Source organism: Dicentrarchus labrax, unplaced genomic scaffold, assembly GCF_905237075.1.
Source record: "Dicentrarchus labrax unplaced genomic scaffold, dlabrax2021, whole genome shotgun sequence".
Classification (NCBI taxonomy): domain Eukaryota; kingdom Metazoa; phylum Chordata; class Actinopteri; family Moronidae; genus Dicentrarchus; species Dicentrarchus labrax.
In genome coordinates, this window is record NW_026136875.1 from 1,677,501 (window position 1) to 1,694,971 (window position 17,471).

The window sequence follows — 17,471 nt, forward strand, 5'->3', positions numbered from 1 at the left end:
TCGTCACAGTTTACAGATACACATCTAATGGATCCCAATGTACAAAACAAAATGCACACTAAACACTCGATTTGAGTATCAGCCTCAATTAATGAGCCTGTTGATGAAACAGGATGCTGAAAGTACTCAGATATTAACATTAAAGAGTAAAAATACCTGCATTCAAAATCTCATTTAAATAAAAAAGTATCAGCGTCAACATAAACTGAAAGTACCAAAAGTAAAAGTGCAGAATGGCTCGTTTCAGGTTCATTTATTACTAGTTTGATTGATTGATTGATTGATTGTTGATTGTAGCACCGTGCCAAAGTTCTGTTTTACATTTAGATTAAAGATTTACATTTTAAATGTAAATCAGTTCCAAATATCTGTTTATATTGATGATGATGATGATGATGATGATGACGATGACAGTCGGACCGGTTGAACTGATGCGTTCACTGTCTGCAGGAACTCGGTGCGTCTGGTGATCAGGAAGGTGCAGTACGCTCCGGAGAAGCCCGGTCCTCAGCCGATGGTGGAGACGACCCGCAGCTTCCTGATGTCTGACAGATCCCTACACCTGGAGGCGTCCCTGGACAAAGAGGTACACACACACACACACACACACACACACACACACACACACACACACACACACACACACACACACACAGTTAAATTAAAACAGAATAAAATAAACTATAAATAACCTCGAAGAAGAACTGAAACCTTTAAACTACATTAAAATCTGTTTAATACGCCAGCGGGGTCAGAGGTCAACTTACAGAGTACATATTCTTCTGTTTAAGTTCTCCTGATGTGATGCTTCAGTGATGTTGTTCTCCCATGATGCATTGTGTTTCAGCTGTACTACCACGGAGAGCCCATCAGCGTCAACGTCCACGTCACCAACAACTCCACCAAGACCGTCAAGAGAGTCAAGATCTCCGGTGCGTTTGTTACCCTCCACCTGCCCCCATTAAAGCTCTGTGGTGACATCCCATAATAACCCACACACACACACAGGCTTGTGAAGATGTAGTTTGTCTCTGAACCACTTCCTCCCTCAGTTTCCTGCTGCGCTGCTGTTTGTTTCCTCACATTATTCTGGCTCTTCACCGTTGACGCCTCCAAACAGTTTCAGGGGTTTTCTTTATTGATCGAGATCAATCAAACCAAAATCAATAAGTTATTAACATCAGTGTGTGTCTGTCTTTGTCTCTGCAGTGCGTCAGTATGCAGACATCTGCCTGTTCAGTACTGCCCAGTATAAATGTCCAGTGGCCCAGCTGGAGGCAGAGTAAGTCCCAGTTTAATGTCCCAGTAAAGGTTCCGAGATTAATCCAGTTTAAACCAAATAACCTGGATTGAACTGGTTTAAACTCATTTAAACTGGTTTTAAAACAGTTTGAACAAGAGATTAATTCATTTAACCTTTCCAACTTTCAACAAGCTTAAACTGATTTAAACCAACTTTCAAAAAGGTTTAAATGTGATTATTTGGTTCACACTGGTTTAAGAGCTCAAACAAGATTCATTGATTTAAACCAGAGGTGAACTGGATTTAAATGGTTTTAAACTGGTTTAAATCTTGTTTAAACAAGAGATTAAATTCATTTTAACTTTAAACAACTAGTTTAAAACTGGTTTGAATGTCGTCGTCTCCACAGCGACCAGGTGTCGTCCAGCTCCACCTTCTGCAAGGTGTACACTCTGACCCCGACGCTCGACAAGAACCGAGAGAAGAGAGGACTCGCTCTGGACGGGAAACTCAAACACGAAGACACCAACCTGGCCTCCTCCACCATGTAACACACACACACACACACACACACACACACACACACACACACACACACACAGAGCGTACAGGTGTGTTACACAGGTGTGTCGGTGCAGTCACGTGACCACGGCGCTCTTTTGTGTGTTTCAGTGTGAAGGACGTCACCAACAAGGAGGTTCTGGGGATTCTGGTGTCCTACAGAGTCAAAGTGAAGCTGGTGGTCTCACGCGGAGGGTACGACACACACACACACACACACACACACACAGACACACACAGACACACACACTCTCCACACACACACACACACACTCACACAGACACAAACACACACACACACACACACAGACAGACAGACACACAGACACACACACACTCTCCACACACACACACACACACTCACACAGACACAAACACACACACACACACTCACACAGACACAAACACACACAGCAACACTCTCTCACACACACACTCACACAGACACACACACACACTCACACAGACAGACAGACACACAGACACACACACTGCTGACATCACTTCCTCTCCTCGCAGCCTCTCTGTCATAAACCATCAGGTTCATTTAATTATAGGAATAATTGATTAACTGCAGTCGTATCAGGAGGTAATAAAAAGATCCAGTCGATCAATAGCTAATATTCATCTATTTTCCTTTTGAACAATCATTTTTTTAAAGTGAAACTTTTAGTTTTCTTTGTCGCGTTTCATAAAAAACTAAATAATTTGTGTTTTGAGGAAATTATAACAACAACCTTCACTATTTCCTGATAATTGATTAATTGACAGTAAATAATTGTTTGCAGGAGAAACGTAACAAACTAGATCCTGATGATCAGTGACTCCATGTTGTGCCTCAGCTTCCTGTTGTCAGTGTCGGTTACCGTGGAAACCGTCTGCTTGTTGCCGTAGTTGCTTCTCACTGTAGTTTGTGAACGGGTTGCTTTTCATTTCATCTCCCTTCTGTGTTTTTGGCTTTTTGTGTGGCTCCTCCTCCTCCTCCTCCTCCTCCTCCTCCCTCCACTGTGTGCCCCCCCCTGCAGGCTGCTGCTGCGAGGCATGTTGGAGAGGTAAATGTGTCTGATCTGAAGCCGGCAGCACACATAAAAACACAAAAACCTGTTTCTCTCTGGGTCACCGACCAAAGTTTTTAGATTTCAAACTGGTTTAAACAGATGTTGCTTTAAACTGATTCAAACTGGTTTACAACCAGTTCAAACAACAGTTAACTCATCAGTCTTTTTAATTTCTCTGTTTTTCTGTAGATTTGATCAGATTTTAATGTGTTAGAGTGTGTGTGTGTGTGTGTGTGTGTGTGTGTGTGTGTGTGTGTGTGTGTGTGTGTGTGTGTGTGTGTGTGTGTGTGTGTGTGTGTGTGTGTGTGTGTGTGTGTTTCAGAGACGTGTCGGTGGAGCTGCCCTTCATCTTAATGCATCCTAAACCTGTGGAGCCGCCGGTGTCCCGCCCACAGTCAGGTGAGTCCGCACAGCGTCACAGTGTGGACCAACATCCATTATAATAACAAACCGATTTTATTTACAGACATTGAACACATCACACACACACACACACATTCTGTCCCTTCTTTATCATTAGCATTACATTTCCATGGAGAGAAGAAGCAGTTTCCATGGAAACGACAGTGTGACATGCTAATGTGTGTGTGTGTGTGTGTGTTACAGCTGTGCCAGAGATGGACCCCCCCATCGACACCAATTTGATAGAATTCGACACAAAGTAAGTATCAACTCCACAGACACTCTACTGTCCCACAGACAGTGAACTAACCACAGACAGTGAACTGTCCCACAGTTATTACAGACAGTGAACTAACCACAGACAGTGAACTGTCCCACAGTTATTACAGACAGTGAACTAACCACAGACAGTGAACTGTCCCACTGTTATTACAGACAGTGAACTAACCACAGACAGTGAACTGTCCCACAGTTATTACAGACAGTGAACTAACCACAGTCTCTCCGTCCTCAGCAGCATCTCCCAGGACGACGACTTCGTGTTCGAGGACTTCGCCCGCCTGCGGCTCAAAGGCGTTGTAGACGACAAGGACGAGGACTGCTAGGAGCTCGCCAACCCTTCATACGCTCGCTTCGAAACCACCACGCACACACACACACACACACACACACACACACACACACACACACACACTCTTCACGTTGCATTCCCCGGTTGGAGGGATGGATGAGGGCGTGTTTGGACGGAGGCCTCGCGCAGGGGGGGGCGTCGGTGGTGTTCTTCCTCTTTAGCTTCAGCCATTCGTCACGCCGCCGCCATTTTCGCCGCCGTCTTCTCTGTTTCTCTCTTTCGCCCAAAGGCGGAAAAACCCATAAATGTCGAGCAGCTGCAGGACAGACGTCGGCGGGACGTCGGGTGTGGGCGGGGCTTGTGAACGCGTGAAGAAACGATTGACATTTTAAAAAAAGACGTAGGAAGCAGAAGCAGCGTTTGTCCTCTTTTACTTTGAAATCTCGAGCGTTTCCGCGGCGACGATCACGTCTTGTACAAACAGAATATATATTTGAAACATAGAAAAACTAATCTTCTACGAGCAGTCGAGGTTCAGTGGAGATCCACACACACACACACACACACACACACACACAGTCTTATACAGGCGACTGAAGTTCGATTTCACCAGCATCCACTCTCTGTCTGTCTGTCTCTCTGTCTGTCTCTCTCTCTCTGTCCACCGTTTTGTAAAACGTCGTCCCGTTCGCTCGCTTTCTGTTGAAGAACCGTTCCAGCGTTGATGGAGTTTTTCTTTCATTTTAAAGTTTGATTCACTTTTTTTGCTTCATGTTTTCATGAAGATCCAAATAAATCTTTAAAGGAATATTTAGTAAACTCACAACTTTTCAATCAGAAGGAGAAAAATAGAGAATATTTGGAGCAAAATCTGACATTTCGAGCAGAACAGTTCTTAAAAAACCACTCAGAAATATTTAGTTTGATTTTAAAATGTGACCTGTGATCGGGTCCTAGCCGCAGCCGTCTGGTGTTGTTCTGTATTTACAGCGTTTAACTCTTAGAAAGTCTTTAACTTTAAGATTTAGAGCCTCTGTGGGGGAAATATTTGACATTTTGAGGGGGAAAAAATCACAACTTTATAAATTGTAACCTTAAAAAAAGTTGTAATTTTACAAGAAAAACTAGAAGAGTCAGATTTGAACAGAAGATCTTTGTGTGTGTGTGTGAGTCTAACGCTGCCCTCTAGTGGCTTTTCTGACTAATCCCAGTTCTATTAAATATTACATTCTTTATTAAAAGGTAAATATTATAAACACTGAGATTATTCCTCTGTACACCAACAGACGTTAAACATTTAATTTGTTGGCAGGAAGGAAAATCTCCACCGGCTCCATTATCTGCACGTTCTCCGGTCAGGGAAGTTAATGGATCACCGATAAGTTCTTCATTGATTTGCATGTTTTCTTTGTGTGTGAAGGAATTAAAGGATCACTTGTGTTCACTGTGTTCATGTTAACGTTGTCCACCAGCGACTTAAGAAGTCACCCGACCCGTCTTCGTCGACCCCTGAAACACGAGCGCGACTTCCGATCGCGCTGGAATCGTTCTTTAAACTTCAGACCCGAGTCGGCGAGTAAAAGTGGATTTGTGTACGGAGCAGCACTGAGATCAGTTCTGTAACAACCGATGTTAAAGTCTGAGACTCGATCCTGGTTTAATCATCAGCCTCTTAAAGGGAAACACTGCTGTTCTTTGTTTATGATCATCTCTCTGTTTCCAATTGACACCGATTGACCCGAAAGCACTTTGAGCTCGTGTGTTCGTCCACTGCATCCTGTTACTGTAACTGCATTGTGCCTTCTACATCTCACTGTTGCCAATAACTCGATCTCTTTTAATTGTTTTTTTTATTCTTATTGTGGCTGAAAACTGAGATGCAGTTTGTGACTGAAGGAAACCACTGAAAGTCGATAAAAAAAGGGGGAAAAAGCCAAATTATAATCAGTGTTATTGTTAATAATCGGACTGTAAATATGTTTATTGATGATTTCAAGTGCAGGATTTTTCTCTATTAAATAAACTTTTGCACAAGTTTTACCGTCAACCATCTGATTTTAAATAACAAATATTTAAAGACGATTATCAGGATCATTTTGTCCACTGAAGGTAAAAAAAACTAATTTTAAACTTGTGACCCGTTAAACCGTCTCCATGACAACCGAGCTACTCGATCAAACCGTGAAGAAGATCGTGAGACGTGTTCGAAAGCCTCGGAAACGAGTCTGGTTTTGGTTTGTCAAACTTAATTCTTTGTTACAAAATTACAATTTAAGTGTCAAATAACTTTCTGGAAAATAAAAACGTCGTAATGTTCCATGAATGTTTTCTTCAAAAGTTATTTTACCAAACAAAAAGTCGTAGAAATGTTCATTTAATCAACAATGTGACTTTTTCTTTGGTAAAATTAGAATTTAAATATCGTAATATAACTTAAAGTTGTGACTTTTAATTATTAAACTTTTTTTTTTCTTTCAGAAAAATTTCAATTTTGTGAAAAAGTTACATTTAAAGAGGAAATTGACATTTTTATGACCTTGTTTGGTAAAATTATTTAAATTTCATATAACTTTTAAATTTTGTGTAACTTTTTCTGATATAAATGTTTTTATCTGGTAATATTTTGCCTTTTTGTCTTACATTGTTATATATTAACGTACCGTTTCATCTCGCAGATCAGAATTTATCCCATAAAGGACTTTTTGTCTGTTTTATTATTGACTTTTATTAATAATTCAATAATAATTCAATAAATCCTGAAATCTCAGACATATTTTCTTATCGTCCGTCTTTAAGTTCGATGACAAATTACCAAATGACACTGAACATTAGTGCCATGAACCTGTCCACAGCAGCCAATGAGAGATGTCATAAAGATAAACAAACAGCACCAGTGTTTCCCTTCAGCTCCACCACATGAACCTCCTCCTCCTCCTCCTCCTCCTCGCCATCCATCCTTTAAATCTCTCCATTCAACCTCAGACGTGATGTGAAGGACTCCAGCAGCTTCGGGGGTTTTAATCTTTCTCTCCGTATGTTCGATCTTTAGAATCAGAAGTTCTGAAAGTAGTTTGGGTTTTTTTTTTTTCCAAAACATTCGCACGCTGTCGTCAGATCTGTCTCTCCTTTTTTTTTTTTTTAATAGTTTAGTGTTTTTATTTCCCCTGAAAACAACCAACCGCACAGATCAACAGATCCACACAGACACAGGAGCACTGCACTTTCATTGGACGAACCAACCCACAGAACTGCAGACGGTATTGTTTTCATTATTCCAGGAGATGAAGAAGAAGAATGTTGATTGTTTTTTTGATGCTTGGCCATTTTTTCAGTTTCGAAACAAAACAAAAAAACTGCCAAATTTCCCGCCCCTTCCTCCTCCACTGAGTCACTGAAGCTGCGAGCGCCACCCAGAAGGGACGAAGAAGAAGCAAACGGAGCATGTTTTTAGTTTTTGGATTGAGTTTTATTCTCCAAGCAGTGCTGTGAATCGTACGAGCTGTGATTCTGTCCTTTATTTTGTCGTCGTGCATATGTGGGGTAAAACTTTGCTAAGTGTGAAAATATTTTGACAAGTGCCACGCCCCGGCCTGTGCGATGCTTTAACCATAATGTCTATAAACAGGAAGTGATTTCTGCTGGTGGGACGAACACCAGAACAGATAGTTATGATTATTATGCTTCTGATTATTATTATTATTATTATTATGATGGTGACTTATTATTACTTCTACTGTATCATCATTGCGACCATGATTATTCTCATAATCATTTAAGAGTATTGTTTTGCCATGTATTTTTTTTATTTTGAGATTTTTATTTTAGTTTTCTTTTTATTATTAAAGGCAAAATGAACTAACAGACACTGCTGCTGCACAATTATTCATGTTTCTGTTACACAGAACCATATATTTATATATATATATGTATTTGTTTGTATCCACTCTTTAAATGTCTTAAATATAAGTTTGACAGCTCTTAAAAATGAATGTTCAAACAGTTTCTTGTATAAAGTTACAGTTTCAGTCTCTTTAATGTTTATTGATCGCGCTGAAAAAAGAAAATGGAACCAATGAATTTCCTTCGTCCTGTTTGGATGTAAAATAATCAGCTGCATTAATAATGGTCCTCATTAACAGGATTAAATTAAAGCTCATTATTTGTAGAAGCAGCTCAACTAAAGACAATATGGAGCCGTTAGCAACTTTATTATAGTTCATTATAAACAGTGAATACAACAATAACGTCTAAATCCTTTTTATAACAGTGAAAACACGGATTCCCTGAATATCACCTGAAAGTGTCGGTGTGTTTACACTATTTATTCCTCTAAAACCTCCACATATTAATAAACTAATGAGCAAACCCACTCTGGAAACTAACTCGAACAAAACTCTAGAATAAAAACATGTTTTAACCTTTGGTCCTCGCTGACGTCGGTAACTGTGGCGGTGGCTGGCGACAGTTCGGTTTGTGCTGCTGTCGTATTAATGTAGAAATGAAGTTGCTGAGCTGAATTAGTGGTTAACTATTGTTCCATAGTGGAGTTACAGTTCGATAAACACACATTGTTCACACACATAACGGTGAGACTCAGCTCAGTTTGGACTTTAATTCAGTTTATTGTGAAAATGGAACATCAGCAAGTTTCGTCTGTTTGAGTCCGCGGGCCGAGAGCTCCCAGCAGCTCCCAGCAGCTCGTACTGGTGGTACTGGTGGTACTGGTGGTACTGGTCGCTCTCCTCTGGTTAAACGTTCTAGAAAACTAAAACTAACAGCACTTACAGTTCTTACCGAGCCTCCGTCTGGATCAGCTGTGGGGTCGATTTCTTTTAAACATTAAAAAGGTGATTTATTTTTTAAAAAGCGCCGCCGTCATAAAGCGTCGTAGTCGTCTTCGTCTTCGTGCTTCCTCTTCAGCGACTCCCCGGCGGAGTTCTGCGACACCATGTTGGTGGTGATGAGGATGTTCTTGGAGCCGATCAGAGACGGGTTGATGAGGACGTTGGAGACGGCGGGCGTGGACGGCGTGGCTGTCAGGGCGAGAAGAGCAGCGAGGGTTGTATCGATTTAAACAGTGGAAGGTAACGATACCTCTGACGACCTCGAGTGGTTTAAACTTTATTTATATTATTATATAATCAATAAACTGGTTCTTACTGGTTTTGGTGGTGGCCGTCTGAGAGGGCGGTGGGATCTGCACGGTGAACCTCTGACCCGTCAGAGACACCGGAGTTCCGACTTTAGTGGTGACAGATTGGACTGACGGAGTTCCTGAGGAGAAAACAACCATCAGACTCCTTCAGCTTCATACTGGTTCCACTGGTTCCACTGGTTTTACATTAAAGACTCAACAACACTGAATCAGGGTTAATCAGTTTCTGATCATCCAGAACCGCACTCGCTCACCAACGGTGGTCACTGGTTATCAGACTGTGGTTTCTCTCTCACTGTCACATTATTTGGCCACAGGTGGAAATTTAATTCAAATGTTCCAGGACAATATTGATTATTTCCAGGTGTTTCCAGGTGTTTCCAGGATGTGTAGGAATCAGATTCTGATCCTGTATTTTAAACACTGGAGGTTCATTTTTCTATAAACACTGTGTGTAAATCGTGTCTTTATGCTTCATAAGTTTTATTGTTCTATATTTTGCTGCTGCAACCTGATGCCTCCTCTCTTTGTAGCGTGCAGCAGGCGCTGGTGTCAGTTTATGAACAATATCCTGATAGAATTCAGTTCATCAGGACGATGAAGCTCACCGAGGGTCGGCGTGCTCGGCCTGCTGGAGACGGCGCCGACGCTGAGGCGAGGCACCGTTATCCTGCCGGCAGACGACGTCACCTGGAAGGACGAAGAGTTTCACATCAAACAGTCGTTTCTAATGTCAGAGACTGAAGCGAACGGTGGAGAGTTCTTACCTTCTTCTGTACCGACTTCAGTCTGTAGTTGGGCGCCGTCAGACAGTAGCGGTCTGGAGGAAGACGGGGGCCGGTGTAGGGTTTGATCAGCGGCAGAGGAGTCTGGTTCTTCTGTCTCGCAATCTCCAACAGGAACTGAACACACAGCAGATCCACGTTAGAAACTACATACACAGAAATACAGATTACAGCCGCTCTGTTACGGACACTGTCAGACTCTAATATCCACTTTATATTCAGTTCTTTTTAAAACAGAAATATCACTAAAACACAGCTATGTGTTATATACTGTAAATACTGTAAATACATATATATATATAGATATATAGATATATATCTATATATAGATATAGATATAGATATTAGGGATGCACCGAAATGAAAATTCTTGGCCAAAACTGAAAAACCGAAAGAAATGATTATGCCAATTATTAGTACCATCGCATTTATGGCTATCACTGTGTACTAACCTCACTAAAATCAAGCCATTGCAATTAAAAGAATAAATCAATTACAAAAGTTTATTTAGCACCGACATTGCAACAATGCACAATATAAAATAAAATAAAATTCAAAATAAAATGTTTAACTTGACCCCACTCGTGTACATTAAATAAATCATAATGTCTGCTGAAAGATTGTAAATTAAATATGTTCTCTCATAAAAACACAAAGTGCATTTAAGCTCATGGACGTGAGTTACAACAACATTAAACAGCTCAGGTAAACACACGTCGGCTCGGTATAACGGGGCTCAATATGCTCAGCCTACGAAACCCCTCATCCTCTACGAGAGAATAGCTGATCGTCTAAGGCAATGAATTCCATCATTCTTTGTGTAATGCCCTTTGCCTCGGCACCATCACTGGAAAACTTTCTTGCCTTTTCAAAAACGTGACCGCGGTTTTTGTTTGCGTCATCACAACTTTCTGTTTCGGCCGCGTTGTTTCGGTGACAAAAGTATTTCAGCCGAAAACCGAAAATGTGCCTTTGGGCCATTTTCAGCTGAAAATTTCTGGTTGCTGAATATTCGGTGCATCCCTAATAAATATATAAACATATACACATTTCTCAGATATACATAAATACACCTGCACAATAACATTTATTCCAGCATCCTCTACACTCTGTTGTCTGTTTGTTGTTGTTTATTCTGTTTACTGAGCTCATCGTTAAACCAGAGAATTCCTTGTACGTGTCCACACCTGATCAATAAAAGTGATTCTTAAAATCCAGATGATTAAACTTTTTAAAGACCTCGATAAAGTCAGAAACAAAAAAAAAGGTTTTATATTTATAAATATATTTTTAATTAAAGGCCGTTATGTGACTGTAATGCTAATGTGAGCAGCTCCAGCACAAACAGACCATAATAATCATTATAACACAACGACAGCGAGGCGAGGGCGGCGGGGGCTTACGTCTCGTGGCGGCGGCGAGGTGAACGACTGGTCCATGCGACACTGGATGGCCAGTTTGATGTCGTCGGCGTCCACGGTGGATTTCTTGGCGTGCGTGGCGTAGATTTTGGCGTCTTCGATGATGGTCGTCACGTATCCTGTAAAGAGAGACGCTTTAAATCCTCAACTCGTGTTTACAGTGAAAGTTTTAATGTTTTATAAGAATTAAACAGAATTAAAGTTTATGACATAAAGACTCTTTAATAACAGACGTTGCTACAGACGACAAAGATTTCATTTGGTTCTTTGTTGATAAAGTTTTATTGTGTCTGACTCTAAAATAAAGTCCCTTTAATGTTCTCTCAGCTGGTTGTATTCTCTCACTGACACTAATATCTGTGTTTTAGCGCCACCTGGAGGTCACTGAGCTGATGTGCAACAGGCTCCAGTAGCTCTGTTAACTTACTGTAGGTGAACTCCAACATCTGGTTGATGACTCGGGGCTCGTACTCTGTGATCCCCATATCCTTCAGGATCTGGATCATCACCTGAAACACAGACCGGATCCATCAGACAGCGTGACCACGGCCGGCGGAGACTCCCTCTCTCTCTACAGCTCCAACCATGAGCTGTTAATTAATATAATCATTTAGATTTAATTGTTTCAGTCATTAACGGAGAAACACTCTGAGGATTTAATGGATTATATCTCTGTAATGGGAATATTTACAAATATACAGCGAGCTCTCAGGACGCGTGTAGTTAACTAACTTTATTATAACTAACTTTATTATAACTAACTTTATTATAACTAACTTTATAATCACTAACTTTATTATAACTAACTTTATAATCACTAACTTTATTATAACTAACTTTATCACAACTAACTTTATCATAACTAACTTTATTATAACTAACTTTATCATAACTAACTTTATAATCACTAACTTTATTATAACTAACTTTATTATAACTAACTTTATAACCACTAACTTTATTATAACTAACTTTATTATAACTAACTTTATTATAACTAACTTTATAACCACTAACTTTATTATAACTAACTTTATTATAACTAACTTTATCATAACTAACTTTATCATAACTAACTTTATAATCACTAACTTTATTATAACTAACTTTATTATAACTAACTTTATAACCACTAACTTTATTATAACTAACTTTATTATAACTAACTTTATTATAACTAACTTTATTATAACTAACTTTATAACCACTAACTTTATTATAACTAACTTTATAATCACTAACTTTATTATAACTAACTTTATTATAACTAACTTTATAATCACTAACTTTATTATAACTAACTTTATTATAACTAACTTTATAATCACTAACTTTATTATAACTAACTTTATTATAACTAACTTTATTATAACTAACTTTAGACTTCATGGATTAAAGTGAATCTATTAATAGAAACAATCATTGTCTGATCTGTGTTTAAAAGAAGAACGAGCAGATTTCAATAATGGAAGAAAGTAAAAGATTTATAATGAAATCTGCAAAGACATCGTCTCTAATGTTGTTATTATTATTATTGTTGTTATTATTATTATTATTATTATTATTATTGTTGTTGTTATTATTATTGTTATTATTATTGTTATTATTATAATAGTTATTATTGTTGTTATTATTGTTTCACGTTTGATAAATTGTGGAGATGCTTTTAGATTTCAGTATTTAGTTTATGTTGAATATCTTCATTTTATCTTTTGAATCTTTAGATAAATAAAATGATAAATGTATACTTTTGGCCATATGACGTTAATGTATAATAATAATAATAATAATAATAATAATAATAATAATAATAATAATAATTGACAAGCAGAACCAAACAATAACCACGATACACAAAATGTAAATAAATATAAACATAATAAATATTAAAATACAACAACAGAAGAAAATAAACTGTAATTGAAAGTTTAACGTTTATCTCAGTATTAACGGTTTTTATAATAACAACAACAATAATAACAACAACAATAATAATAATAATATAGTATTATTATTGTTATTATTGTTGTTGTTGTCATTAACGGGCTTTAAGAGTCAAACACTGAAACAAAGTGAGTTAATATTACCGTTAATGTTTATAAAGTCAATAATAACAACAAACAACAAACACTCTTGTTTACACCGGAGAGCTAACGGCTAACGGCTAACAGCTAACAGCTAACAGCTAACAGCTAACAGGCTAACGGCTAACGGCTAACAGCTAACGGCTAACAGCTAGCTGCTGTCTCTGTGTTATAAACGGTAATCTGGCGCTAACGTTAGCTTTAGCCGTTAGCCGTTAGCCGATAAGCTAACGTTAGAGGCGCAGGCTCGCGCCCGCTGCCGGTATTAACGGTGATATTTGAAGCAGACTTTGAGCAGAGTTCATTGAACTGAAGCTCAGTGAGAAATAAAGTGTAATAATGCTGTTTATTAACGTTACCTGAGCATCTTTAGGGATCGTTTTAGGAGCAGACATTTTGATTTCTGCCCTCAGCGCCTAATTCTTCTTCTTCTTCTTCTTCTTCTTCTGCTTCTTCTTCTGCTTCTTCTTCTTCTACGGTTTCAGCGAAACAACGGAGAGCGACGCCTGCTGTTCAGAGCGGGAACTCTCGCGAGATTACCAACAGTTCCGAGATCAGAGCAGAAATATAAAATAATAAAAACCAGGAATATAAATGGTCATTGTTCTTATTTTATTTGTTTCATTTAATTAAGATTTTTAGTATTAGTAAGTATAGAGGCACATTTTATAATGAAATATTTAGTGAACATGTTTAGGAAGTTTATGTATTGAATGTCAGTTTTCTTAATAAAGTTGTTTTATGTATTTTAATTAAGAAAAGTATGTTTCTTTTAGTTTATTAAACTTTAAACAACAAACAGGAATCCTCAGTGGTTGTTTAGTGTATCTAATGAATCCAAGCAGCATAAAAACAAACCAGAACATCTACAATGTAGGTTCAATTACATGTAACTTTATTCAATATATATCAATATATAATGAAAGTAGTTTAGAGAGTCTTAAGGCAATTCTCTTTTCCAGTTTTCTTCATTTATATTATAATATTATACAAAAAAGTCTTTGTTTTGCATAAAAACACCAAATTTAACAGGATGAAAACAGGGATTATATAGATAGATAGATAGATCATTCAAAGATTATATTCTGTTATATTACAGGTGTACAATGTAATGTTATATTCAAAGTAAAAGTCCTGCATTAAAAATGTTACTTGAGTAAAGCGAAGATAAAAAAACGACTCAAATTGTTGATTTTCTGTCTAATTGATTCATTTATTATTGGAATAATGGTTTCAGATGTCCTTGTATAAACTGTTGGATATTTTAATTTATAACAAAACGTCGTATTTTATAAACTCTTCATCTTTATTTATAAAGTAACAAAAGCTGTCAAATAAATGTAAAAAGTATAATATTTATATTATATAGTAGAACTCTCTGTGTATGTTTTACATTTTGGAATCAATGATTTTATTGAAGTAATTGATCGATCAGAGATCCAGAGAGATCCTGCAGGGGGCGCTGCAGGACAGACTGAACTCTTCCACACATCAACAACTGAACGGTTCTGATCCATTACTGCAGGAAAAATACAGATAAAGTAAAAATACTCCATTACAAGAAAATGTGCAGCCTTTAAAAATCCAACTAAAGTATAAAAGTAAGAAGCTTTTATATTCAGTTTAATGCTCCGGTTCCCAACATAAGGGTCGGGGACCTCCAGAGGGTCACCGGCTCAATCTGAGAGCAGGACATCTGTTTTCAGACGTTTCAACAGATAAATGCAGTAAAAAGCAGAATAATTCCCTCAGAAGTGAAGTTTATAATATAAAGTAACATTAAAATACTTAAATAAAGTAAAAGTGTACTCGAGTGCAGTAAAAGTACTTAGTTACTTTCCACAGACCAGGTTCTGACTCTGATACTTAACACTTGTATGTCGTTGTTTATTGTTCCTGACCTGCCTCAGCGTGAGCTCCTGCTTCACAAAATGCTGCTGCAGAGCTTCAGACCAGGTCCTGTGAGGTCCCGGATCCAGGTCCTGTGAGGTCCCGGATCCAGGTCCTGTGAGGTCCCATGGATCCAGGTCCTGTGAGGTCATGGATCCAGGTCCTGTGAGGTCCTGTGAGGTCATGGATCCAGGTTTGAAACTGAAGGAGGTTCAGAGGTTTTGGCTCTTTGTGGACCCTTTGAGTAATTTTCTATTATTATTATTAATTTTGTTATTTTATTATTTCTGATGAATTTCCAGTTTTCTGCGTTTAATATGAACAGACAAAGAAGAACAGTTCTGAGGTGCTGATGGGAAATAAAACTCCCGTCTGTGTTTTAGAGTCGACTGAGAGACGATAAGAAATCTTCTCAGAAGTCATAAAAGAGGCTCTGTATCGAGTCCAGATGACTAATGTTCCCCAAAGACTTTAAATAAAGACGAGAACGAGTCGAGTTCGCTGATAAAAGTGTTGACTCGCAGCGAACGCCGTGAAGACGTTACAGCTCGTGTAAATCAGTGATTCCCAACACGGCGCTCAAACAATGTCAGCTGGAGGACCTGAACACTGCCGAGAATAAAGGGATAGTTATTCATTATTTGTAATCTCAATAATAAATGGTTCTTTAGTTCTTCTTACAGGAACAATGTGAAACCAGACGAGTTCAAAAAAGTTGTTGAAACTGAAACTTTTAATTAAAATTAATCCAATTTTGAAAATTGAAAAACATTCTTAAGTAACTTTAGTAAAATTAAATGATACTGAATTAACTGAAAACAAATTAAATTAAATTAAAATGACTAAAAGCTGCTTCATCAAGAGTTTGTGTCTCTTAAAATGTTTTGATCAGTTTCAACAGAGTTAAAATAACTTAAAGTGTCGGATAACTTTCCTTAAAACATTATAAAATGTTTAGTGGTAACATTTTACTAAAATATAATACAATTATTAGAATATTATAATAAAACCTTTTATAAAAGAACATAATAATCAACAATCTGTAACCTCAAAAACATCCTCAGATATTACAGAACGTTCTTTGTTATCATAAAATGTTTTCTTTAAACTGAACTTAGAACTTACAGGTAACATTAATCAGTGTTATTGGTAAATGTATATAAATGTAATGGATAAACAGTAGTTATCTGAAAGTAATGGAAACAAGGTTCAAGGTAATCGGTAACCTTGAACCTTGTTTCCACACCAGACAATACAAACATGATAAATGTCAAGGCTTCAAAAAGAGGGAACAATAAAACAAGACTCAAATAAATAACCACTGGAGTAAATGAAGTTTAATTGGAGGTAAAAACAAGTAAAACTCAACTTGTTGATCTGAATGAAAGCATCCTGGGACTGTAGACCTCTGCCCCGAAGGAAGAAGCTGACACTGTGCAGAGGGTGCGAGTCATTTTAAAGTCCTTATGAACAGAATCAGAGAGCTGCTTCCTCGTATTCATGTATTTCCTGTAAGAACAGACAGACAGGAACCTGTCGTCCCCCCAGTGCAGCAGCTGCAGTGGATCCACTGTCTGTCGGACTGGAAGCTCCCAGTGAGCAGCAGGTGCAGAAGAACCACTTTAGATTGTCCTCCTGCTAATATTATTATTATTATTATTATTATTATTATTATTATTATTATCAGCCAGCAGGAGGCGATAGAGAGAGTTTAATGTCAGTGACTGAATCAAACAATAAACTTATTTTATTTTATTCGTTCAGTCGGGTTTTATTATTTCTTCTCTCATGTTTCTGTAACTGGAGTCTGACCTTCAGGTGACCTCCCTACTTCCTGTGTGTGTGTGTGTGTGTGTGTGTGTGTGTGTGTGTGTGTGTGTGTGTGTGTGTGTGTGTGTGTGTGTGCGTGTGTGTGTGTGTGTGTGTGTGTGTGTGTGTGTGTGTGTGTGTGTGTGTGTGTGTGTGTGTGTGTGTGTGTGTGTGTGTGTGTGTGTGCGTGTGTGTGTGTGTGTGTGTGTGTGTGTGTGTGTGTGTGTGTGTGTGTGTGTGTGTGTGTGTGTGTGTGTGTGTGTGTGTGTGTGTGTGTGTGTGTGTGTCAGTGTGAGTGTGTGTGTGTTGTGCTGTAACTACAGTAGATCAATTTATTTCTGTAAATCACATTTTTTTAAATTTTCATTTGAGACATTGTGACGTAAAATTTGATATTTTACTTTATTTTATATATTTTTTCATTAAAACATAAATTGAATTTGCAAACGTTCAATTTATTTCTTGTTTTTATCTTTTTACATTTAAGAATTA

The 17,471-nt window shown here is 38.0% G+C and overlaps 2 protein-coding genes and 1 long non-coding RNA gene across 4 annotated transcripts in view; 1 reads left to right on the forward strand and 2 right to left on the reverse strand.

Moving 5' to 3' along the window:
- Positions 1-7,696, forward strand: part of arrb2a (arrestin, beta 2a) — a 25,600-nt gene extending 17,904 nt beyond the window's left edge. The window contains exons 9-16 of one of the 2 annotated variants that reach the window (XM_051394878.1): positions 451-586; positions 848-932; positions 1,210-1,282; positions 1,653-1,790; positions 1,916-1,999; positions 3,185-3,261; positions 3,469-3,523; positions 3,782-7,696. In XM_051394878.1, coding sequence (XP_051250838.1) covers positions 451-586; positions 848-932; positions 1,210-1,282; positions 1,653-1,790; positions 1,916-1,999; positions 3,185-3,261; positions 3,469-3,523; positions 3,782-3,869 — 736 coding nt within the window. In that variant the 3' untranslated portion in view covers positions 3,870-7,696. Of the gene's footprint in view, positions 1-450; positions 587-847; positions 933-1,209; positions 1,283-1,652; positions 1,791-1,915; positions 2,000-3,184; positions 3,262-3,468; positions 3,524-3,778 lie in introns of both variants that reach the window. The other variant, XM_051394877.1, reaches the window with a different exon arrangement.
- The window catches only part of LOC127360471 (uncharacterized), a 114,335-nt gene that overhangs the window by 89,072 nt on the left and 7,792 nt on the right, over positions 1-17,471 (reverse strand). The gene's annotated exons all lie outside the window — the stretch shown is intronic.
- taf9 (TAF9 RNA polymerase II, TATA box binding protein (TBP)-associated factor) lies at positions 8,434-13,755 on the reverse strand. Its single transcript, XM_051394909.1, has 7 exons — positions 13,640-13,755; positions 11,624-11,705; positions 11,179-11,315; positions 9,758-9,892; positions 9,599-9,680; positions 8,996-9,109; positions 8,434-8,868 (listed from the first exon to the last, which is right to left on the reverse strand). The coding sequence occupies exons 1-7, from the start codon at positions 13,673-13,675 to the stop codon at positions 8,711-8,713; spliced, it is 744 nt and encodes a 247-aa protein (XP_051250869.1). The 5' UTR covers positions 13,676-13,755; the 3' UTR covers positions 8,434-8,710.